At 33.5% G+C, this 26,641-nt stretch overlaps 2 protein-coding genes across 2 annotated transcripts; one reads left to right on the top strand and one right to left on the bottom strand.

Moving 5' to 3' along the window:
• Positions 1–1,490: 1,490 nt before the first annotated feature.
• On the top strand, positions 1,491–15,989 carry LOC110720875. The gene is made up of 4 exons (XM_021899953.1): positions 1,491–2,064; positions 13,394–13,947; positions 14,372–14,745; positions 15,088–15,989. The coding sequence occupies exons 1-4, from the start codon at positions 2,013–2,015 to the stop codon at positions 15,704–15,706; spliced, it is 1,599 nt and encodes a 532-aa protein (XP_021755645.1). The 5' UTR covers positions 1,491–2,012; the 3' UTR covers positions 15,707–15,989.
• Positions 15,990–18,103: 2,114 nt separating this feature from the next.
• LOC110720874 (mannose/glucose-specific lectin-like) lies at positions 18,104–24,802 on the bottom strand. The gene is made up of 6 exons (XM_021899952.1): positions 24,598–24,802; positions 24,319–24,465; positions 23,666–23,914; positions 22,496–22,699; positions 19,182–19,430; positions 18,104–19,083 (listed from the first exon to the last, which is right to left on the bottom strand). The coding sequence occupies exons 1-6, from the start codon at positions 24,739–24,741 to the stop codon at positions 19,042–19,044; spliced, it is 1,035 nt and encodes a 344-aa protein (XP_021755644.1). The 5' UTR covers positions 24,742–24,802; the 3' UTR covers positions 18,104–19,041.
• Between the last annotated feature and the right edge of the window lie 1,839 nt (positions 24,803–26,641).

Below are 26,641 nucleotides of genomic sequence, written 5' to 3'. Positions count from 1 at the left end.
TATACAAGAAAAAAAGCATTATCAAGATTGATCTTGTTAGATTTGTATTGGTATGAATTTTTAATATATCAACTTTGTATAATTTTACTAATATACAAATGGTCAAAGTAGTTGACCATTAATATCTTTAATTGTGTATAAGTAAAAAAAAAAAAAAAAAAGGGTCAAAGTAGTTTATTAGAGATTGTGTAAAATGCAATTGAGTAAATCTTATGAAAACAAAGGAATTATAAATAAAGTTCAAACATATTAATTATTGCATGTGCTAGTTTTTTTTTTTTTTTTTTTTTTTTTTTTTTTTACCCAACTAAACTACACCATACCCGTTAGAGGTGGTAATTCTAAATGAATACCAATAATTCATGCACGCAATTGACAAATTAAACGTGAAAACAAAAACCGTTAAGAGTAAAAATAACCAGAGGAATTATACTTTGCAATGTATTGAAATTTCCTAACTTCTATTTAGGTTTTAATCAAACTAATATTTTAGAGATGAAGATGACACATTGTTCATCAATAGTAACTTACACTATCCTTTTCACCCCTTTTTTTAATTAACAAAGAAGTCTTTTGTCTTTATTACTTTTTCCTATCATGTCCTTTTACTTTTAAATTTTACTTTTTTAGGGTTACTTACACTGATAAGTTAGATTTATATTTTTAGAACATTACGAGCATAATCACATTCAAACACTAACTAAATAAAAAAGTTTCAAATTGATTCGTGCGCAAAGTAAAAAATTTGTTAAATCACTTGACGATAAAGAAAAAACCCTTACTTTAGTAATAAGACGCTTTTGATCCCTTATTTTATTTACGACGAGTAAAGGATTCATTTGATTCGACAACAGCCAATAATCACAACACAGTCTCGCAGAAGATAAACATTGTGTATTGATTCCCACGCAAAGGACTAAAACTTCGAGTGATTCCTATAAAAGTAATAAGCTAGAATTATGAATTACTTAAATGTAACAAGGAACCCTGTCTTTAATATCTAACGCAACATATTTCAAAAAATTAGAGTTCTTAAAAGAATTTAAACTTGTTTAAAACAACGTCATTATATTATACAAATTTTTGGATGATACATGTAATCCTACAATATTTGCAAGTTTTAACATATTCACTTAAATGACAAACAAGACTAATATTTCAGGTAAAATCAACCTCACATTATTTCAAAGTATTTTCTAATAATAATTAGCATTAATGATCAATTTGTTATTTATTTATGAGTGATTACTATCCCTATTTTCTAATTGGCAATTTCCAATCAAACAAGTCACTTCAAATAACAAACCCTAGAAATCAAATTTGTTTATTTACGAGTAATTACTTATAATATATTCTGCCTGATGATTAAACCTCTAATAACAAGCCCTACAAAGATATTTTATTTAATAATTCTGTTTATTGACAAGTAATTACTTATCGTTCGTATTTTATAATAGAAGATAACTACTAAATTAAATTAACCTCGGGGACCTAAGAAGTTTCAAATAGTAGATGACCTTTATAAAGTCATGTAATGGATTTTGTAGAACCTAAAAGCTTCAAACTTCCTAATTACAACTTTCTTTTTTCCTAACTATCATCCTTATTCATTTCTAATTTCAAACTTCCTAATTATGACTTTCTTTTTTCCTAACAATTATCCTTATCCATTTCTGGTTAGAACTTTAGAAGTAAAGTTTAGTGTTGGTCTGACATTTATTTCATTTGGTTCTTAAGCATCATCGTGGGTCCATCATGCCTTTATTATTTTTTTAAATTCTTATTTATTTATTTATTGTTTAGATGAAGGGTTTTAAGTTTACTAAATGATCTTTCACTTTAATTACGGAAGGTATCAAAGGCAAAATATTTTTAATATTATTTTTTCTTTTTTCTTTTTTGAGATTTCTCTATATATATAGTGGAGTGGTGAAGTGGATGAGGTGCAAAGATAGGAGAGTTAAAACATTGATGATCTGATATTCTACTTTTTAATTAAGTGTCCTGCTAAAATGGCAAGCAACAAATACGATGATGAAGAAGCCATTGTTGAGAATGGTTCAGGTATCTTTTATTTCCTCTATGTCATCAATTATATGCGTCTACTTTTGACTCTGATCTGTTTTATTCTACGTGTATATAAATAAACATATTTTGTTTAAAGTTAATTATATTATTGGAATATATATGTATGAAGCTATTTGAAATTCTTTGATCTATTCAAACTTGTTTTCATTCTTTTAATTTGTGAGTGTTTTAGAACTTATTTGCATAATTTTAGTACTTTTCTTATCTTATTATCTTACCATATTTTGCTTCAACTATACTTCGTATATATATGGACTTATTTTAATCATTTTTTTTTTTTGACAAGATATTTTAATCAAATTTGATTTTATATTATTTATAGAAGTCAGAATATATAAGTATATAACTCACTGAAGTTATAGTGTTATACTTATGTACTGTAGTATAACGCCGATTTAATCGAGGAGGAAGCAAAATACTCCATATTCAATGCATCTATTGATTATTAGGCCACTTTTAAGCTACGGAGTAGATTATTATGAATTGTCCCATTTAATCTTATTACGGAGTATATTTTAATATTGTTACTGAAAGTCTTACTGGCTTCTACAAGAGGGGGGTGAATTGTAGAATAGGTGAGGTTTACAACTTTTTGCGGGATTTAACTAAGTGAAACAGTAAAGAGAGATGATGTATGTTTTTGTAAATAAACTCTTTTACAAGTGAAGAATAAAACCCGTAACAAGTTCCACAAGATTGGAACTTGTTCCTAACTCTCACAGAAGACTTCGACTATGAATTTTCTTTAACCTCACCGTTACAAAACTCACAATCCTAAACCCCAAGTACTTGATTACAAATTGTAATTACAAATACCTAGTACACTCAAGAATATAAGAAAAGATAAGAACTCTCTTTACGTTATTTGGTATACTGGAATATATAAGCTCAAGAGGTGTATTTTGCTATGAATAGCTTCGTGGTTTATATAGAGAAATTTGATCCTCAACTCCCACATTAACCACTAACACAGTCAATACCCACTAACAAGTAGTGGAGAATCGTGATAATGATCAAGGTAGCGGAAGTTTCTCAAACTTCTCCTTAATCCACGTAAATAACTGTTTTGCTAAAATAATGCTTCACAAAACCGTTGCCTAGAGATAATCAAGCAATTATAAAAACAGTTATTTGACTCCTTCAAATTTATCTGATAAAAATATTTTCTTTAAAAATATTTTATTCTGAAAAGATATTAAAAATATTTATTTAATTTAAAAAATTAAGATAATCAACTAAGGTTAATTATCATTATTCGAAATACTTATTTAAATAATATTAAATTTAAAATATCTTTTCAAAATATAAGTCTATAAGTCTTTAAAACAATATTATTCCAGTAGAATTATTTATAACGTAAGTCATCGAGTTCCTTACTAACTTATATTTTGAGTGTTTACATTTTAACACTAGATCGTAAGATTTTGCATGAGGCCTTTTGATGCTACTCTGCATCCTTTGTATCAAGTAGGGTACTTCGGAACGAACTGTGCTTGAACCCTTTATTCACCAAAGACTCAAAAACTCTCGTTAGTCAAGTTTGTCAGTTTGTCCATCAAAACCAAAAGGGTCAACAAAATTCCCCCTTTTTGATGATGACAAACACTGACAAACGTAGGTAAATAAAAATCGTCCAGGCATGAAAACATGTGAAATTAGAAATAGCAAGCTAATTAAAAACAACAAGCTAATTAAGTTCTTTAATATTTTATTCAAGACTAAAACAACTTTATTATATGCATGAAAAATAAACTAAGGAAAGCGAAATAAGAGTAGCAAAAGTCAGAAATTACAGACCGAAACAAAATAAAACAAACAAAACCAAAAGAAATTCAAAGTGTCAAGTTTGAAACTGCAATCACGGTGAATAGGTTGGTTCATCGGATGGGTTGGTAGGGTCATTGAATGGGTTGGTAGGATCATTGGAATCTTCCTCTACTTCCTTAAAGGCCACCCTGTTGATCGTCTCCAAGATCTCCTGAGTGCTCCCCATGATTGTCTTCTCAGCAGCAGCGACTCTTTCTTCAATCCCAGTAATACTAGTTGCCCGGGTTTCTGCCATAGCCTGCAGTTGGCGCTGAAGAGTAGTCAGCTGTTTCACCATGTCCTCTAGTTTTGTGCTCACCATCTTTGTCAGCTTCTCCATATCTGTTTTCACCTGTTGAATATCAAAAATAGAAGCACTTGTTCCAGAAAAGGCAGCAAAGCCAGTAAGCTGGGATTGAAGAGGAGGTTGGGTAGGAGAAGGCTGTTTTGGAGGTGGATCAGGAATAGATGAAGGTGTAGATTCAAAGGGAACTTGGGTAGGAGTGAAGTCAGGATCCGAGTGATCAGAAGAACTTATGTCTTCTACAGTCACAGGATGTGTAGCAGGGAAGGATGTCTTGACAAAAGTTCTCCTACTCCTTCTAAGTCCCCCTTTAAACACAGGAATAACAGGAGTTCCTTCTGTACTCTCAATTTCTGTACTAGGTTCCCCCTCACTCTGTGATTTCTCCCCTCCTTCAGTGTCTTCCCTGGTTTCAGTTTCTACTCCCTGTGCTTCCCCCTCAGAAAATCTTCCTCTTCATTGTCTCCCTCGAATGTTTTCTTTTCAAACTCACTGTTTTCTTTCTCATTTCCCTCACTAGCTGATTCATCTCCCTCTTCATATTGGTCACTGCCCTCTGAATCACTCTCATCACCCTCTTCGACCGGTGATTTTCCCTTCCCTTTATTTTTCTCCTCTCCCCCTCGAGACACGAAAGAGATTTTCCCACTCTCAAGTTTAAGACTCAAGCGAAGTAAAGATTGTTCAGATAGGATATTCTCTGGCTTAAGATAAGTGGGGGATTCACTGTCCACATCAATACCAAAGGATTTAAATATCATAGTGAGAAGAGAACCATACGGTATGGTGGTCTTTGTAGCATAAAAGTTTAGACGTTCAATCATTAAAGCTGGAAAGTTTATTTGGATTTTTCGGGCAAGACAGAAAATAATTGTTGCATCTAGAAGAGACATTGTACTACGCTTTTGTAATCGTGGTACAACCCCTCTCCATGTGAAGGTAAATAACAATTTGTGAAGTGGTGAGAGAGCATGATGATGTGTGGTCTTTACTTTTGGATTTCCTCCGATAAATCGAAGAATTTTTGTTTCATCATAATGGCCTATAATATTAGTTTGTTTATGTTTAAGATAAGAGCAATAGCCATTAGTGGGAACTTGAAACAAATTTCCTAGGTATGCAACATCAAATTCAATAGGAGTATCTTTAACCACGGCTGTGCACACACCATTGTCACACTTAAATGTATTTTTGAATTCAAATATGAGCTTCGGAAAAACAGGAAGATGAGTACAATCTTGGAACAAGTAAATCCAACTTTGATATTCAATTAAGGAGGTGAATTCCGAAAACTTACTTGACACACACCAATCGTAATTGATGTGGTAACCAAGGGTGTAGTTCCACTTTGGAAATTGAGGTACATTGTGCCGCTTCCTGTTGTCGCCTCTTACGGTTGCAGCCTTTTGCTTCGGTGGTGCTGGAGGGTGGACTACGGCTATCGGGACAGGTTCTGGTGAGCCGTCAGTGGATTGAGCTAGGTTTAGATGGTGGAGACCGTGTTTTTGGTGGTTTCGGTTTGGTGTTGAGGTTGGTATTCATGGTTATGGTGTTGAGTAGAAAGGAAAGGGAAGATGAATAGTTTAGAGAGAGAGGAGAGAGAGTAATGCTGGTTATGTTCAGGATTTGGGGAAATTAAATTGATGTGATTGTTGAGGGTGGAGTGTGAAAGTGGAAGAGTAAGAATAGAGAAGTGTGAGAAGTAATGGGTGACGGTTTAATGAGGTGAGTTAGTGGGTTGTAATTTTAGAGGTAATGGAATTTAATAGGGTGAGTGACGGTTTAGGGGTTTGAAAATTGGATGGGTTTAATGTAAGTGATGATTGCGATATTCAAACTTAACAAAATAAAAGATTAAATTTTAAAGATAAAAATTCGGAAGTTAAGGAGTAGTGGGTATACAAGCTCCTTATCTTAGGTTGAAATTTTTTTTGTACTTTTGAATTTTAAGAAGAATGGAAAGGTTTAAAGAAGGAAAATAAAAGATAAGAATAAGGAAGGAATAAAAGATAATAACAAATAAAATTTGAAATTACCGCAATAAAAGAAAAATAGGGAATAAAAGATATGTACAAATAAATCGTAAATTATGATGATAATTTACGTAATCAGAATACAAAGTTTATGATTATATAGGAAAAGGGAACTTGAAACAACACGGCTCATAATTTTCAACATATAAACAACATACACAAGTGACTTTTTAATACTGTCACAAATCTTCCCCCTGGGTAATTTGAACTGTGTTATGCACACAAGATTGAGCATAGCATTGTTAGTTGCATTCAATTTTACCTTAGGGGTTCCAGACATAATCACTTGAGCCGTAGCATCCCCAATTCCACACGCATCTTTTCGAACTTGTCTCTGCTTAAAGGCTTAGTCAATATATCAGTAATTTGACATTCAGTAGAGATAAAATCTTACCTGATTAAGCCTTTTTCAACGTTATCTTTTAAGAAGTGATGTCTTACATGTATATGCTTGACTTTAGAATGTTGAACTGGATCTTTAGAGATGCAAATGGCACTTGTATTATCACAGTGAATAGGAATGTACTCTAAAACAATACCAAAGTCACGCAACTGTTGTTTTATCCAAAGCAATTGAGAGCAACATGTAGCATCAGCCACATATTCTGCTTCGGCAGTGGATAGAGCAACAGTGTTTTGTTTCTTGGAACTCCAAGAAACCATGCAAGAGCCTAAGAATTGGACCATACCTGACGTGCTTTTACGGTTTACTAAATCTCCAGCATAATCAGCATCAGCATATCCTCTTAGGTCAAACGAATCACTTTTTGGATAAAACAGACACAAATCTTCCGTCCCTCTTAAGTCTCGTAGTATTCTTTTGACGGCTGTTAGATGTGATTCCTTTGGATCCGATTGAAAGCTTGCAGAAAGACCTACACTGAAAGAAATGTCAGGTCTACTAGCAGTTAAATATATCAAGGAACCAATCATACCTCTGTATTTTGTTTGATCCACACGAGTTCCCTTAGGGTCTTGGTCCAACCTTGTGGTTGTTCCCATGGGAGTGTGGTTGATCTTTGTGCTTTCCATATTGTATTTTTTCAATAACTCCTTCATATATTTCTGCTGATGAATCATTATTCCTTCGTCTGTTTGTTTAATTTGGAGCCCAAGGAAGAAGTTGAGTTCCCCCATCATGCTCATCTCAAACTCACTGCTCATCAAATCAGCGAAGTACTTGCACAAAGAATCGTTAGTTGCACCAAAGATGATATCATCAACATAAATTTGCACAACTAAAAGATGAGTTCCTTTTGATTTTAAAAACAAGGTTTTATCAACTTTTCCTCTTTTGAAATCATTATGTAGAAGGAACTTAGAAAGTCTTTCATACCATGCTCTTGGAGCTTGTTTTAATCCATACATTGCTTTATCAAGTTTAAAAACATGGTTAGGAAAGTTTGGATCTTCAAATCCAGGTGGTTGTTCAACATAGACGTCTTATTTTAAAAACCCATTTAGAAATGCACATTTGACGTCCATTTGATAAAGTTTAAAACCCATAAATGCAGCAAATGCGATTAAAATATGAATTGCTTCTAATCTAGCTACAGGAGCAAAAGTCTCCTTAAAATCGATACCTTCCTGTTGGTTGTAGTCTTTGACAACCAATCTTGCCTTGTTCCTCACAATTGTGCCATGTTCATCTAGCTTATTCCTGTACACCCATTTGAGACCAATAACTTTTTGATTTGTTGGTTTTGGTTCAAGATGCCACACTTTGTTTCTTTCCAATTCATTGAGTTCCTCTTGCATAGCAACTATCCAGTCAGCATCTTCCAAGGATTCTTTGTGTTTTTGAGGTTCCAGTGTTGACAAGAAGGCGTTGAATGCACAGAAGTTTCTCAGTTGGGATCTCGTCTGAGTTCCCTTGCTTAAGTCACTTATAATTTTATCCAGGGGATGTGACTTTTGATGCTTCCATGGTTTTGGTTGGAATGATTGTGTAGGGATGAAAGTGTTATTCTGTGTTGCTCCTTCTTCCATTTCATCATGGTGTTCTACTTCTGCAATCACTTCTCCTTCTGCGTTCTCTTCTCCTCCTACATTTGGAACAGAACTTCAGTGTTGTTAGGAACTTCAGCATGTTCCTGTTCATCATTTTCAGCAACTCGAGTAGGCTTCTTTCTGGGAATTTATTCTTCATCTTGGTCTGTTGAACGAGTGAGACCAATTTCAAAATCTCCATCTTCATATTCCTGTATACAATCATAGTTGTTGTTTCATCAAAAATAACATGTATACTTTCTTCTACACGCATAGTTCTCTTATTGTATACTCTATAAGCTTTACTATTAGATGCATATCCTAAAAAGTCTGCTTCATCACTCCTTTCATCAAATTTTCCAAGATTACTTTTATCATTATTGTGAACAAAGCATTTGCATCCAAAGGCTCTTAAATGAGCAATATTAGGTTTTCTTCCTTTTAACAGTTCATAAGGTGTCTTGTCCAACATTGGTATATGCATGGCCCGGTTGATGATATAGCATGTTGTGTTGACGACTTCTGCCCAAAAGTTCCTTGGAAGCCCACTTGCTATTAGCATCATTCTTTCCATGTCTTCCAATGTTCGGTTCTTTCTCTCAACCACGCCATTTTGTTGTGGTGTTCTTGGTGCTGAGAAATAATTGTGACTTATTCCCTGTTCCCTGCAAAATTCATCAAACTTGGAATTTTCGAATTCCGTGCCATGGTCAGTTCTCATATGAATAAGTTGATTACCTATTGATTTCTGTGTCTTTTTCAAGAAGGTCATAAACATATCAAAAGTTTCATCTTTACTGTGTAAGAATATGACCCACGTAAATCTAGAGTAATCATCCACAAGAACTAAGACATATCTTTTTCTACTTCTACTTTGAATTCTTACGGGGCCGCACAAATCCATATGAATGAGTTCCAATGGTTTTGTGGTGCTTACCATTTTCTTTGATTTAAACGATGACCGAACATGCTTTCCTTTAATACAAGCTTCACAAATTCTGTTATTTAGGAACTTGATAGAAGGTAGTCCAATTACCAAGCCCTTTGACCTTAATTTGTCAAGAAGTGAAAGACTAGCATGTCCAAAACGTTTATGCCATAGAAGTGGATCATCCTCAATAACACTCAAACAAGATAGATTATATTTTAGAACTTTGTTAAGGTCCACGGTATACGTGTTCCCTTTACGAGTTCTTTCCAAAACGATTTTTCCAGTGTTATTGTTGATGATTCTGCATTTTTCAGAAGAAAAACTTACAGAGTTTCCTTTATCACAAAATTGAGAAATACTGAGTAAACTATGCTTCAAACCCTCGACTAAAAATACATTGTCAATTGCATGGGAACTTGACCTTCCAACTTTGCCAACAGCAACAATGTTGCCTTTCTTATTGCCTCCAAAGGTCACAATTCTTCCTGTATAGGCCGTCAGTGAGAGAAATCTGGATTTATCTCCTGTCATGTGCTTAGAACAACCGCTATCGAGGTACCACTGGTTGTTCCCCCTCACCACAACCTGCAAAAGCAATCAAGGGTTAGTAGCAGGAACCCCTTCTTTCATGGGTTCCTGTGTTGACATAGTTAAATCAGATTTCTTCTGCCAAACATAATTCACATTTTTATTGTACTGATAAACTTTCTTAGTACACTCTTCACTACGATGTTCCTATTTACCACAAAATGAACAAACAGTCTTACTGGGAAAATCCACGTACTTCTTTTTCTTTCCATTTGACTTCTTCTTGTGGACATAGCCTAGACCTTCTGTTCTTTTTGTTTGAGCTTCCTGTACCCACTTAGTATCACCCATGCTTACAGTACTTCTACTTCTTCTTGCAATATCTAAGTCCTTTTCTAATTTCTCATTTTTATCATTAGTATCCTTTAATTCTTTCTTAACATGTTCTAACTCAGTATTGAACATGATTAAAGGAACTTCGGTAGACCCGCAAGAATCAATGTTAGTACACAACATTTTATATTGAGTCAATTCAACATTCAACATTATGTTATCATTCTTGACTCTTTCAAGGGATTCCTTTAACATGATATCTTTATCCAATAATTCAAAGAATCTACCTTGCACATCATTTCTTGAGTTATTCAAGTACTTGGCATGATCTCTACAAATTCTAGTGGCCTTTTCGGCTTGCCTTAGTTTTTCACATAATTCTTTATATTCATCTAAGGTCTCTAATAACAGAGAGATCAATTTTTCTTTTGAGAGAGATTTCAAATAACTAGGTTGAATGTTTACCTCATCATTATGTTTTTCCATTAGACAGAGATTGGCTACTTCATCATCAGTGTGTTTTGGTTCCTCTTCTTCGGAACTCGAGTCTCCCCACGTGGAAATCATAGCTTTCCTGAAATTAGATTTAGAAAAGTTAGGCTTAGAGTTTCTGCTTTGATCAACTTCTTTTGCTTTGCCTTTCTCAGATTTCCATAAGGGACTCTCCTTGATGAAGTGGTTGGTGCTTCCACACTTGTGACAAGAGGACTTGACTTTGGAATCTTGATTTCTTTTATTGTATCCTTTCTTCTTGTCTGAAAACTTGTTATTACGGTAGAACTTTTTCAGCCGTCTCACCAACATTGCAGCTTCTTCTTCATCAACGTCAGACTTCTCTTCGGATTCTTCATTGGCATTCAGTGCTAGCCCTTGACTTTTGACAGTCTCCTGAGTCCGGTTGTTTAACTAGATCTCTGGGTAATGAGGGAACCCGCAAGCTGTTCAAGATTGAACTTAGTGAAGTCTTTTGATTCCTGCACAGCTGCAACCTTTCCTCTCACATCTCTCATTCTCTAGAAGACTTCTTAAGACCTTTCTGACCTGCTCATCTATAGGAATTATCTTACCAAGACACGTTAGTTTGTTAGTAATATTCTTAAATCGAGTAAACATGTCTTTAATAGATTCTTTGTTTCCCATTTCAAAGCGCTCATACTGAGATAAAAGGATATCTATTTTGGAACGTTTAACATCTGACGTTCCTTCATGTGTAACTTCCAGAAGATCCCAAATATTCTTTGCGGACTTACACCCTTTGACATGAGTATGTTCATCGGGTCCAAGTCCCCAAATTTAAAACTTTTTAGCAGTAGCATTCAATTCCAGTTTTTCGAAATCAGTTTTCTCATATTCATCCATAGGTTTAGGGATTACCTCATTATTAGCATTAGTTTTCGTAATTTCGTAATCTCCTACTTGTATAATTCGCCATACATGATAGTTCTCTAATTGGACAAAGATTTCCATCTTATCCTTCTAATAAGAGTAGTATTTGCCGTTGAAGTATGGAGGCCTTTGAATGGATGAACTCCCGAGTTCCTTTTCCTCTGTGTAAGCCATTCTCCCAGGAACTTGCTCAACAGGGTTGCCTGCGTTTTCTGAGTTCTCGCTCTGATACCAACTGAAAGTCTTACAATCTTCTACAAGAGGGGGGTGAATTGTAGAATAGGTGAGGTTTACAACTTTTTGCGGAATTTAACTAAGTGAAACAGTAAAGAGAGATGATGTAGGCTTTTGTAATTTTCCACTATGTAAATAAACTCTTTTACAAGTGAAGAATAAAACCCATAACAAGTTCCACAAGATTGGAACTTGTTCCCAACTCTCACAGAAGACTTCGACTATGAAGTTTCTTTAACCTCACCGTTACAAAACTCAGAATCCCAAACCCCAAGTACTTGATTACAAATTGTAATTACAAATACCTAGTACACTCAAGAATATAAGAAAAGATAAGAACTCTCTTTACGTTATTTAGTATACTAGAATATAGAAGCTCAAGAGGTGTATTTTGCAATGAATAGCTTCGTGGTTTATATAGAGAAATTTGATCCTCAACTCCCACATTAACCACTAACACAGTCAACACCCACTAACAAGTAGTGGAGAATCGTGATAATGATCAAGGTAGTGGAAGTTTCTCAAACTTCTCCTTAATCCACGTAAATAACCGTTTTGCTAAAATAATGCTTCACAAAACTGTTGCCTTGAGATAATCAAGCAATTATAAAAACAGTTATTTGACTCCTTCAAATTTTTCTGATAAAAAGATTTTCTTTAAAAATATTTTATCCTAAAAAGATATTAAAAATATTTATTTAATTTAAAAACTTAAGATAATCAACTAAGGTTAATTATCATTATTCGAAATACTTATTTAAATAATATTAAATTTAAAATATCTTTTCAAAATATAAGTCTATAAATCTTTAAAACAATATTATTCCAGTAGTATTATTTATAACGTAAGTCATCGAGTTCCTTACTAACTTATATTTTGAGTGTTTACATTTTAACACTAGATCGTAAGATTTTGCATGAGGCCTTTTGATGCTACTCCGCATCCTTTGTATCAAGTAGGGTACTCCGGAACGAACTGTGCTTGAACCCTTTATTCACCAAAGACTCAAAAACTCTCGTTAGTCAAGTTTGTCAGTTTGTCCATCAGAATCAAAAGGGTCAACAGTTAAGTTAAAAAGATGTTTGTTTATTACATTTGCATGCATGAATTTATTTCTTTTTCTTTTTTTTCCCTTTTTTTTTACTTTATTTTGTTCAACTCACTCCTTTTTAATTTGTTCTATTATAACTTTCACTTTAATTCTTTTAAGTATTTTATTTTCCTCTTTTTCCCTCCTTAACCTACTATATGAGACCCATCAAATTCCATAATATGTCTTGGTGATACTCCAACCACAAAGAAGTAAAAAATAATTATAAAAAAAAAAAAAAAAAAAACACCACACATATGTGTTTTATTTGAACACGTTTTACATGATCCAATAACATTTGTGTTTTACATATTACTAAAGTGTATATATAGTCCATTTTATATGAAACATAAAAATAGTGAAAATGTATCAATTTGTAAAATATTTGTGAGATAAATGTGGTCTATATGAAAAATACATCACAATAGTATATCTTCTTATTCTCCTAACACCCTCCCGCAATCGGACCAACACTAAATTATATTATCATAAAATCTATATGAAAAATATATCTTATTAGTATAATTTCCAATATACCTAACACAATTATTATTCTAGAAATGACTACCTACTTTAATTGGTCAATAAAATTTTATTATATATCCAATTTCAAAATATAAATTATCGTAATCTTGCTATATTTAAATTCACATTATATTCGGAGAAAAAGCAATAGCTTCAGCACCAGAAGCGGGAAGAGTACCGGTGAAATTCGAGAATGAGCCGGAGTTGCCAAAGGAAAATGCGAAGTATGAACTGTTGTTGGAGTTAACAGGAAGAGGATCCGCTAATGCCAGACTAGCAGCTGATATAGTTATGGTGTTAGATGTGAGCTACAGCATGAAAGGAGACAAGTTGAAGGAGATGAAGCGCGCGATGCAGTTTGTGATCAGCAAGCTAAGCCCATCTGATCGTTTGTCGGTCTGCACATTCGCAAAAGATTCAATCAAACTGTGTGGATTGCGGGTCATGAGTCCCGTTGCTAAAGAGAAGGTCGATTACATGGTCCAAAATTTACAAGTCGATTACTATACTAATATAAGTGCTGGCCTTCAAATGGCCTTAAAGGTACTTGATGATCGGAAGTATACTACTGGCCGAGCCGGCGCTATCATGCTTATGTCTGATGGTGAGCAAAATGTGGATGATGCAACCAAGATTTTGGTTGATCGTTATCCCATCTACACTTTCGGTTTTGGGGATGAGAAAGAAATTGACACTAAGGTATGTTATAAATTTGTTTTAGGTAACACCTACTAACACAATATAAATGTTTTGCATCAAAAACTTAAAACAACACGATGTTGATTAGTACGTTAACTTTAATTGAATTATTAGTCGCAAAAACTGAAATGATGTTGAAACTGATTGCGTGGTAAATGATTTGAATGAGTTGCTTGGTAGAAATAACTGATACTTAATAACATCTCTATTTTCAAATCGTTCGATTTAATTTAAATTTTAAAGTGCTCGTAAAACAAATATACAAATCTAAGATATCTTAATATTTGAGCACCTTATATTAAGATATAAGAACTAGACTTCCGAACAAAGCCTTCATGTAGTAAAATGCGACAGACTACATAATTTCTTTATTTTTTGATTTTATGATTCTTTCATCTAATTCTTGTAAACTCGATGTATATAGGTCCTTGGACACATTGCTAGCAAAAGCAAAGGAGGAACATTCTCTGTAGCTAAACTTGGAGATCTGAGTAAGTTGTTCGCCCCGTGTTTGGCTGGGCTTCTTAGCGTACTTGTAAAAGACGTGAATCTTGTTATCAAACCACTGCTAGGGACGGTGAGCAGAAGAGAGAAGGTTAAAACCATCATCGAAAAGGTTTCTGCAGGAGACTATGAACAAATTGTCGATAAAGAAACTGGCGTCGTAACTGTTTCATTTGGTGATCTCTACCAAAAAGAGATACGCATGGTTTTGGTCTTCCTTTCTCTCCCTGAAATACGTAATGATCCAAACAAGGCTCAAGTCGAACTCGATTCCCTTCTCTCTTGCACCTACAGGTTTGTGGTGTTAAATTTTGTTTCTTTTTTTTTTTTTTTTTGGTTAAAAGGGTTGAAAGCTAAATTAAAGATGCTCGAAATAAAAGAGCTAAGTTAGAGTTATTTCAGATACTGCTTAACTTTACATACTCTCCATGCTATATTATTTGCAACACCTTACTTATAAATTGTACCAAATTAGTTTAATATAAACATATTCCCATAAGGAAAAATAAATGATTAACTAGCTCAGTTGGTTAAAGTATTAAGAAGTGCAGTGGTACTCAAGTCCTGGTCTAAGACTAAATATGAAATGAATGAAAATTCTACGTATATAATGATAAATGAATATCAATATTGCAGGGCTGAATCGGGAAATTCGACACAAACCAATCCAGTTAAGTTCCGAGTTAAACGATGTATTGCACCAAAAATGAAACAAACAGACGCAACTAAAGCTGAGATAAAACGGGTGGAAATTGTGGAATTGATGAAAGAGGCAAGAACCCTGGCCGAAGCAAAAAATATGGATGCAGCTCTAGATAAGGTTGTAGAAGGCCAAAATTCCCTCGGCCATGTTGTCGTCGAAGCTCTTAATGAAGAGTCCAAAATGGTTATTGAGACCCTGAAATATGAGGTGGATGAGATGGTGAAGTTTATGCAAACTAATGAAACCTACGAAAACAAAGGCCGTTGTTTTACCTACTCTTCTGAGATTTCCCATGACCGCCAGCGTTTTGCCTCTAGAGGCGACGTCGAAAAGATACGAAGCTATGCCACTCCGCGCATGGAAACATGTTTCGAGCAAGCAAAGGAATTCGAGAAGGATCCTAGCAAGCCTGTTCCCACGGTTGTGGAAGACGAGAGGACAGAAATTGCGGCCGATCCTCTTGCAACCGTCGCACCATCTCTTGACTACTACCTTCAAATTGCAATTGATGCTCTCAAAAACCTTCAGAAAGTTATCAACTACAAGGCCTGAAGTTGCTCTACGCATGACCTTGCCTATAACATATCGATTGACTACGACGATATATTGTGTGCTTGTTATGTTATGAATTTGTGTGTTCTATTGCTAGCTCCTACGATCACTCGTGGACTAGCAATGTTATGCCACCCTTTTACTGTATAATATTACAATAAAGTTTTTCCGAGTATATATAGCTCGGCACTTAATCTAACTTTCTAAGGCTTGACTCTAGATCAATCCCTTTTGTAGAAATTAAATAAGGGTGTGAATGAAATCGTGTCGTTTGATGTGTATACATATGGAGTGATTTGAGTATTCATATTCCATTTTTAGCTTCTTAGTTAACATACACGTTACAAGACATATGCAAAATAAATTATATAAGCATGCGACTAAGTAATATCTTACTGATATTGATTAATAAATAAAAAAATAAAAAATAAAAAAAAATGAGAAGGCAATGCAAGATGCGCGATGATCTAGTTGAATGTTTAAGGTCATTAAACGAAGCAAATAAAAAAAAGTTTGATATTTTATTAATTATAACTAATATTTTGCAAAGTATGTAAAATTATTCAACGGCTCCCGTCAAAAAATAAAAAAATAAAAAAATTCAATGGCTAATAGTAGATGTCAAAAAGATGTATGTTCACTTATTATGAAGAATAATTCTAATTAAATGCAGTCATATCATGTGTACACACACAAAACTTGTAAAAATTAAAGTATTACGATCTTAAAAAAATGAAACAAATCATTTACTGGTAAGGGTAGCCTTACTTTATCCATAATAATAATAACTCCAATTATCAAATACTTACAAAAAAAGTAACCTCATTTATTGGTAAGGGTAGCCTTACTTTATTCATAATAATAATAATAACTCCAATTATCAAATACTTACAAAAAAAGTAACCTCATTTAATCAACTAATGTTATGGCTGGCCATATATAGGAATTTGTGAAATTTTTATATAGTACGAAGTAATTTTATTTTTTATTTTTTTTTCTTTAGGCTAGATTTTTTTTTTTTTTATTATTGGTTTTATTGATTAGATACATTTAACATACTACGTAGTATTATTTTAAAATACTTAATACTATACTTTGACCGGGTTAATAATACATAGTTAAGCAATATGAAATCTTGTTAGATTTTTCTTGATTTATACTTTCATATTATAATTAAAGTTTCACTTATAAATTTTACATATTTGTAATTAAGATATATATGGATAAAATAATGCATTGTTAAGCATGAAAATGAAAGGTGTTGCAAGTAAAAATAAACAGAGGAAGCAAAGTAAATTTTTTGTCGAGTAACTAGGTACCCAAATAGTTCCGATTTCAGGGATTTGTTTCAAAAAAAATAATAGGAATTGAAACCGAAATCGGTTGTAATCGGTTGCTAATTTTATTGCCTGAAATTGAAAACAAGGGGTCCAAATGTTCAATATTGATTTCGAACCCACCCGTTCCTAATCAATTCTAGTACCATACTAATTTAGTTGTGTAGAGTGGAATAAACAAAAATTGTAAAGTAGAAAGTAAATATATTATATTGATCAAACAAAAGTCAAACATAGACAAAATAATACACTATGTGATCAAGTGTACAAATACATTGATCTGACTTGCCACTTAGATCGATTGCAGTACATGTAGAGGTGTCTAAGATGAAGTATTAGATTTTGTCATATAAGAATTATTCACGCATCTATGTAGGGGTGAAACAAATTTGGTTTAAAATCAAACCGAACCGAAAACCGAACCGAATTAGGAATATGGCTCGGTTTTTTTCTTAAGTGGTTCGGTTTCGGTTTGTAAAATCAAGAAACCGAAATTGTATGGTTCGGTTTCGGTTTCGGGAAATGAAAAACCGAAACCGAACCGAATTTCGGCCCATACTATATAAGACAAAAAAAAAACCCTAATCACTCTTCTCAGCCTCTCACTCTCTCCTCTTCTCTTTCCGCCCTTTCTCTCTCCTCTAATCCTCTTCTCTTTTCTCCATTTGTGAGCTTTCTCCCTCTCGGTTCTCTCTTTCTCCTTTCCTCTTCTTATCTTCTCCAATCTCTAGTTCTCTACTCTGTCCTTTCTCTCTCCTCTTCGATCTCTTCTCCACTTTCACTCTCTTCTCCTCTTCGACAGTACGACCAAGGAGGCAAGGACGACCACCTGGGCACCAGTGTTCACATTCTAAAGGTTTTCATGTCAAATTCGACCATGAAAACACTAGATCTAAAGTTTTCATGGTCGAATTTGACCTTTAAAACCCAAATTCGAGGTTTTTCGGTGGAATGTGAGGTATGTCCTCTTTTTCTTTCTTTTAATTTGGTTTGAGTTTTTTATTTTTATGGTGGTGTATGATTGAATTGTGGTGGTGGTAGGTAGTTTTGGGTGGGTATCGGGTGGTCAGGATGGATGGTGGGTTTCTTCAGTTTTTGGTGGGTGGAGGGGTGGTTTTTGATGGATTCGGGTTGATGCATGATGAGTGGGTTTCGGGTGGTTTTTGATGGCTTAGGGTGGATGGCGGGTGGGTTTCGGGTGGTTTTGGGGGATGGGTGGTGAGTTTCGGTGGTTTTGGTAGGTTAGGGTGGGTGGTGGGTGGGTTTTAGGTGGTCAGGGTGATGGGTGGTGGGTGGGTGTTGGTGGTGATAAGGTGGGATGGTAATAATTAATACCCTAGATTGGTTTGGTTTTGTTTGGTTCGGTTTTAATTGGTTTGGTTCGGTTCGGTTTTTTTGCAAAATTTGATGTTCATGATGCTTGATAGGAAAATTCGGTGCGGTTTGGTTTTTTTTAAGAAAACCGAAATTTAGGTGGTTTGGTTCGGTTCGGTTCGGTTTCAAAGAGAAAGTGGTGCGGTGTGGTTTGCGAAATCAAGAAACCGAAATATGGTGGTTCGGCTTCGGTTTGGGCCAAAAACCAAACCGAAAACCAAACTTTCACCCCTACATCTATGATATATCGTCATACAACCTCACATGATAAATTTACTCTCTTATGTATAACAATAAGAAAAAGAAATAATAGAGGACAATAGTTCAATACTTCAATTTAGAGTAAAAGAAAAGTCCATTGATATTCAGAGTCAACAAAAACGAAATATAAGTGACAACACAACAAACTCTGAGCTCAAATTCAAAAAGAAAGAAAAGAGTTTATTCGAAAAAAAACACACACACAAACATTAGGAAAAAGAAAAATGAAAAATGAAAAAAGAAACACAAACATTAGGAAAAAGAAAAATAAAAATTAAAGATGACGACGCTCTTCATGTAGTCCGCATCGAGCACACGTAAGCAATTGCGAAACACACATTCCGACCATAAGCTTCAATAGCATTAAGCACGTCCATATGGCCCGTACTTGTCAACCTTCTTGTACTGAAAAATATTGTTTAAAAATGATCTTAATTAGAAAGTTATACTAATTAATTTTACAATAATTATAGCTTGAATAATGTTGGATGGTAAGTTATTACCTTGTCAGAAATTCCAATTGAGTTAAGGTAAATTCCATAGGATCCATTAAAACCAGCAATAGTGCCATCTAATGGCACTGGAGTTGCGAAAGGCTTAGCTTCTGTGACCTGCTCATCACGTCCATATGGTCCATATGAACGACCTAAATTGGTATGGATCGTTATCGAACCAATTTTGATATCCTTCTCAAGGTACTTTCCATACTTCCCGCTTATTTGTGTTATAAACTCGTTTTCATCCAATTCAATCTGTATGTTTACCGGTTAGGAATATAATACTAATTAGATTAATTTCGTGTGATGCACGAATTAATCAAATAAAATTTTCTACATTTATTTATTTTTTCTTACTAAAATTAAATATAAAAATATTCCCAAAATAAATAAAACATCAAATATTCAAAAAAAAAAAAAAAAAAAAGAGCTCATAGAAAAATTGATTGATGAAAAGGGTACCCAAGGAACAAAAATTAAATTATTTTGTTAAAGAGAATATACCTTTTTTCAACATCTATTAACCTATACTAAAAGCAAATCCTTCCATGACACTTGACATTACCTTGTGAAAAATTTTACCGCCTTTTTCGCTTCTCACTCTCGTTTTTTTTTTTTTTTTTTTTTTTTTTTTTTTTTTGTGTAAAATCTTTAAGTAAACTAGTTATACCTCGTGATATCTTCTTTCCACTTTGACAATCATATTCCATATATACCCAAATGAAATATTTCTGAATATCTTTTAAATACTTTATTTAGTATTTTGTAATATTATTGTCAAAAATATTTAACAACCGTGCATTGCACGGGATTTTAACCTAATTTGATACTAATAGTAACGTAATTGACCAGAATATTAATAAAATAAAATAAAATTCACAAAACAATGACATCAGTTATAGTTTTGGAGGGAAAATTTTTAATGACAATATGACATGTGTCTAATTTTAAAATAGAATGATGTTAGCGATTATTACTTGGAAAAATTAACAAAAATAATCCCAACTATTGACATCCTTCTCATTTTAATCATCCCAACTACAATTTAACTTAAAATAATCCCAACTATTATGTGATTCTTCTCAAAATACTCCCTTTTACCTATTACCTGACCTCTCTTACTGGTTAATTGTTGAGTTGACTCCCTTAGTATTTTGATGATTGACATAACAAAATAAACTTTGACTAATGATGTGTGTTAAGTCTTGGTAGAACAAAAGATTCAGGTACAAACAATATGTTCCGGAGTAGGACCAAAGGGATTGGAAGTCTTGACGTTGATATGCAAGCTTTCAAGAAAAACAAGCAAACTCCAGTACTTAGGATTCTATGTAAGCACAAGAGAATTTAAGTGTGGGAAGGAACTTATATTATAATGAACTTAGTGTTGCAAAAGGAACTTAATGTTTTAATCAGAAAATGATTTCAACGTAAGTTTTCAAATCAGTTTTAAAGTCCTTGAAATAAGGATAGAATAAAATCAGTTTTGAAAAGATATGTTTTGCAAATAAATAAAAGATAAATAATTCTTTAATTTAAAAGATAAGTTTATTATTTTTAAAAATAATTATTTAAAAGTTTTATCTTTTTTTATTTTAATAATAATTATCTTTTTAATAAATATCTTTAACTGATTTTTGACCAAGTAAAATTGGTTGCCTGATTTTAAGGAATCACGTTGAAAGCCTTGAGAGAAAAGTCAGGGAAACCTTACTTCCAACTCTCTAATCAACGTTCAACAACTTCCTAGTTGAAGTGAACGTGGAATATGGGAAGAGTGAGGAACAAGGTTGAGACTTTCCATCTCACTATAAAAGGCTTGCAACGTACTCTGATTTTGGAAAGGAGCAACAACGAAAACCTTCAGTTCATAGAGTTTCAGAGCTTTCACGTTTTAATATAAAAGAGTGATGAGTTCCTTCCTGCCTTAATCTTCTCTAGTGCATTAGGAAAAGTCTTGTAATTACTTTTGTAATTGGGATTGGGGTTTGTGAGAGTTGTACTTGTGAGGCTTGAGTGAGTCTATCACAAAGTATAAGTGATTAAGAGTCGAATCACTGAGAGAGATAAGTTACGGTTGAGGGACCGTAGTTGGGATACTTGAGTTCCTAGAGGAACTTAAGTGCGGGCTGAATATTCATAGTTGTAAATGAGTTTTTGCATAGTGAAATAATTCGAAAAGTTATCTTGTGTGTTCTCTCTCTTTATACTTAGTTTAATTTCCGCATAAAGTTCATAGATTTTTAAAGTCTACAATTCACCCCCCCCTCTTGTAGTAGACATAATTCTAACATTAATTATTATAATTTTTCATTATTTTTTATAATTTTATTTTTTATCTTTCACCTTTCTTTATCTCCCTATTATCTACTGAAGGACCTTAATGGTTAACATCTTTCCCTTTCTCCATCTTCCCCAATCCACACAATCTCCATAACACCTTTCCCTCCATTGAATACTTTTTTTTTTTTAATTACATTTCATAATTCAACAAATAATTAAAGAAGTTATCACTCTCATAATTTAATTGGTTGCGTTGCCTCTGAATGATTACAAGCTTTAATTGTATAATTGTTGATGCTACAAGTCTTAGTCTCAAGACTTACCTGTGGTTACGGTGGCTAATAAAGGTTGGGTAGCTTTTTCGGTGGCAGTGCATAATGAAATGATGGTCATCCGACTTTCCGGTGGCAGGGCTTGGCTAGCTGGTGGTTTTGGTGGCTGGGTTTGGCTAGAGTGGTGGATTTGGTGGCTGAGCTTAGCTAGAATGGTGGTTTCGGTGGTTTTTGGTGGCTAAGAAAGTGGTTTTGATGGCAGGGAATGAAAATGTTGACTTGTTGTCAAGAGGGTGTTTGTTGGCTTCCAAGAAAAATATGAAACAATACCTCATTTTTCTGTTTCTAAAAATTTTCAAATTTGCGTCCAAGAAAAACAAGTGACAAATTTTAATAATATGCCAAACTGCCGATGTAGGCAGTGATTAGAGAAGAAAAATGAAGGGATGTTTGTTTAATTTTTATTTATGAGTATTATTATTAAAAAAAAGCACTAACTAATAGTAGCTTTACACATCACTCTTTTTACTTGAACAATAGGTTAAAATATGAGTGAAATTATTTTGAGAAGGCTCACCTATATTATTCTAGGTTAAACGGTAGTTGGGATTAAAATGAGAAGCAACATAATACTTGGGATTAAACTTGTTAATTTTTCCTTACTACTTTAATATTATTTATGGATATATAGTATATTTGTATGGTCAAAATATAGTACACACGAGTAATATAATTGCCAATTTCTTGTAACAATAAAATTTTTACCTCTGTAGTTTCCCCGCCAGGCCCACTAAACATTTGGGTGTAGGTTTTTCCGGTAAGGCTTGATACTTCAAACCCAACTCCATCGACAATGAATCCATGTTTGATAAATACTTTGGAAAATCGCTGACCATCATTAAGCTCAATGTACCAGTTTGTTGAACTTTCTTTGTTACCATATGGCCCATATTCTTTGATCATTTTGCGCTGGAATTAAAAATAAGATAAATTATGTAAATATATACTTCTTTCATTTCTATTTATAAGTCTCATTTAGAATATTTTGACTATTAAAAAATAGAGGAAATCTTTTCTCTCTATATGTAAGAGCAAACATAATCATATGAGATTTAGTTTTATTCGTATACTCTTTCTGTTTCTATTTCTTAGGCCCTGTTCACTTCACCTTAAAAAAAAAAATATTCAGTAAAAATAATTTCGGATCAGCAAATAATTTTAGTTCTGTAAAAATAATTTTAGTTCGGTAAAAATAGTTTCAGTTCAGTCAAAATCAGTAACTTTAAAGAAGAAATATAACAGAGAGTAAGCAAAATTAAATTCAGTTCAGTAAAATTAATTTCAGCTCAGTGAAAATAATTTCAATTCAACAGAAATAAGGTGAAATAAACGGGGCCTTAGTCTATTAAAAAATAAAAGGAATCTTTTAAATTTCTATATATATAAGAGAAAACATAATCATATGAGATTTAGTCTTATTCATCTCAATGAGTATACATAATCTTGAGTTGGTTTGTTTGTTGCCTATATAAAGGCTTCTTTCATATTTAATTAATGCAATATAGTGAAATATTTTTTCTCATTATAATTTTAATATTATTTATATCTAATTTTTATAATTTTTAGTAGTGTAATATTAAAAATATTTGCGATTAAAATATATAGCCCTATACATAAATGGGAGTATGGTATTAACAATATGAAACGGAGGGAGTATTAGATTACAATACATACGAAGATTAGAATTTTATCTAATACAAATTCTTGATGTGGTATTGTGGGAAAGATCAAGGAGAAAGATGATACCAACATAGAGGGTTACTCCACCCAATTTCATATCATCAGTTAGTTATACGATGAAAATTCATTTAGATACCCCGTTATAAATCATCACATATGATCATATAATTGAAAATTGTATATTTTTTTACGTACCCCGTTATAAATTCCAATAGAATTTAAATATTCTCCATTGGATCCGAGAAACCCAACAATAGAACCATCCAGTGGAAGAGGAGTTGAAAAAGGTGTTACGTCATCGGCGTCCTTGGCCTCACCATATGGTCCATACCCCTCTGGGCATAAATTGGTGTGTATCCTCATCGCAGTGATGCATATCTCCTCTAAGTACATCCCGTATGTCCCGCTAATATGGGTCAACTTTTCACCAACACTTAACGGAATCTGCATTATGTATATTTATTCTATTATATCATAGTAAAATCAAATTAAATAATAGACCCTTTTATGAATGACTATAATTATCAAACAGAGATATGAAAGAAATGTTACAACAAAAGCGTTAAATTGCTCTTCTTTTTTTTTTTTTTTTTTTTTTTTAAGAAAAACGTTAAATTGTATTCTTTGTTAAAGGATCAACTCAATCAAAAACTCAAGCTGATGGTTAAAGCTCAAAAAATGTTTTATACTGCCCCCTCATGCTGACTCTGATACCATATAAGAGGATCAATTTAATCAAAGGCTTAAGCTGATGATTGAAGGTCAGGAATTCGTTTTATACCTTATCACTCTTAATACCGATTAAGCTAGACTCTAAATTGTTATTATAAAGTTATAAACTATAATACCTCAGAAAGTGATCCACCGGGGCCTGTAAACCACTCTATAGTTTTCCCACATAGACCCATAATTTCAAAGCCAATTCCATCGACAATGTATCCATGATTTATCATAATTTTCGTGATGACTTGATCATCTTTAAGCTGAAAGGACCACTGCAATCCTCGCATAATAAACACTTGTTAAATCAAAGAAAACAAATTTAAAGGAAGAATTTAAAGGGACAGGGGAGTACTATATATATGTAATAAAACTTAATTTCAAAGTTAGTGACTAAAAATATGTACTTTTTTTATCTGAATTGCCATTGTGGTTGATAACTTGGTATTACTACCGCGTGAGCAAGAAATTAACTGGACGATTTTTGGTTGAGTATCAAATAGAGGATGATGGTTTAGTTGGAATGAGGATGAGGAAGATATTTGATACATATATAAAATCGAGGATATGATATGAGAACATTCAATATTTTACATAAATTTAATCGATCTGAACGTACGATATAATTAACAAAGAAGTCTTCATTCAATAAGTCTATGAAATATACATTGAAAATACTGCTTAGTAAACTAATAAGCTAACTTTTTTATTCAGAAATGCATGATAATGTCCAGGTTACCGATTAAGGCATTATATTTAATAACACAATGGTCATTTTTAATCATTACTTGATTGTACATGATCCATCACGATTTTATTAACCAAACTTGTCTTGGTCAACTCAACTATTGTGCTTTCTTCATGATTTTATATATGATGAAATCGAATGAGTTCATTGGAATGAGTTCAGGCCATTGATTAATGATAGCGAGAGGTTAGAACATTTACATGCTCAATAAGGTTAAAACTAATGACCAAGGATCAGACGAGCGAATAAGGGTGAGCTAGGCTTGTTTTTTTTTAAAAAAACAAATGTAAAAGATACAAATTAATCTTAAAAAAGTGGAAATCTTAATATATCTTATTCAAAGATATAAATCAGATTTTCCTTTAACTAATATATTTCACGCAAGGAAGTAGTTATAAAACGTAACACTAATTCTATTAATTATGCGTAATTTTCGGATTGACACTCACAATTAATAGAGGACTCGAATAAATTTTGAAAGGTAAATATCAAAATAGCAGATGACTCTTCTCATGTATTCCGAATTGGGCACACGTAAGTAACTGAAAAACGTCTAGTTCATTAATGAGTTCGAACACTGGTATTTTAGGAGAACAGTGGGAGTAATATAATTATTTATGCTTACATATAATTAATGTATACCAGATAACCTAGTAGTCCTTTGCTTAGGGTTTCGTGCTCTCGTCCCTGGTTAGGGTTTTTCCGTTTGTTGCATCGTTGTCACCCGATTCCTGTTCGTTTTCTGGTAATTTTTCTCATTCTTGACTCAATTTCTGGTTTCGATTGGTGTTAGTATGGACTCGAAGGTTTTAGAGGACTTAGGTAACCTAAAACTTACAGAGGACGAAAGCAAGATTATTGGGGAGAATTTTGAAGCTATTGATGACGAGAACATGAAGGCGAAAATCTCCTTGACTCTAGCTGGAAAACTCTTGACAGTTCGCCCGTATAATGTAGAGGCGATGAAAAGGACGCTTCGGAATGTATGGAGGGTCAAAGATAATGTAGCGATACGTGTGGTCGAAACTAATCTGTTCGTTTTTTCAGTTTTTCAGTGAAGAGGACAAAACTAAGGTTATGGAGGGTTGTCCTTGGTTCTTTGATAAGAAATTAATGTTGTTAACAGAGATAATGGGCGATGAACAACCTTCATCAGTTTGTTTCTCATCATCCCCCTTCTGGATTCGAATTAGGGATGTGCCCTTCAATAAGAGAAATGCGGATTTTGCATATGAAATTGGCGAACACCTGGGGGGATTTTTGGAGTATCATGATTCTGACCCTTTAGGCTGGGATGCTTTCCTCCGCATTAAAGTTTCGGTGGATATTAACAAACCGTTGAGAAGGGGACTAAGGATTGCTAATGGTTCTTCTTCCCCAAGATGGTGTGGGATTCAATATGAGAGATTAGCAGATTTCTGCTATTACTGTAGTCGGTTGAATCACACTGATGTTGAGTGCCAATTTGTCGAGAAGGATGTGGCAAGAAAAGAAGTGGTATACGAGTATGGTCCTTGGCTAGGGGCATCACCCAAAAAGCAAGATCGAGGATCAATGTTTGACAGGGAAAGGGAGAAGTCTTGGTTGTCAAAAATTAAAGAATCAAGCAAACCAAGATTGCCAGGTTACTCTGATCCTAAGGTCGTCCGCAAAGGCCCACCTGGTGTTTCACTTAAACTATCCTTTACTACTCCTGAGAGCCA

Source organism: Chenopodium quinoa, unplaced genomic scaffold (genome assembly GCF_001683475.1).
Source record: "Chenopodium quinoa cultivar QQ74 unplaced genomic scaffold, ASM168347v1, whole genome shotgun sequence".
NCBI lineage: Eukaryota > Viridiplantae > Streptophyta > Magnoliopsida > Caryophyllales > Amaranthaceae > Chenopodium > Chenopodium quinoa.
This window is presented reverse-complemented; position numbering and strand designations above follow the sequence as displayed.

Coding starts and splice junctions, on each gene's coding strand:
- LOC110720874 (XM_021899952.1), bottom strand. CDS start 24,741: ATGTATCAAATATCTTCCTCATCCTCATTCCAACTAAACCATCATCCT. Junction 24,466..24,597: donor TGGCAATTCAGATAAAAAAA/GTACATATTTTT, acceptor CGAGGATTGCAG/TGGTCCTTTCAGCTTAAAGA. Junction 22,700..23,665: donor CTATTGGAATTTATAACGGG/GTACGTAAAAAA, acceptor TTTTAATTCCAG/CGCAAAATGATCAAAGAATA.
- LOC110720875 (XM_021899953.1), top strand. CDS start 2,013: ATGGCAAGCAACAAATACGATGATGAAGAAGCCATTGTTGAGAATGGT. Junction 2,065..13,393: donor CATTGTTGAGAATGGTTCAG/GTATCTTTTATT, acceptor TCGGAGAAAAAG/CAATAGCTTCAGCACCAGAA. Junction 14,746..15,087: donor CTTCTCTCTTGCACCTACAG/GTTTGTGGTGTT, acceptor TCAATATTGCAG/GGCTGAATCGGGAAATTCGA.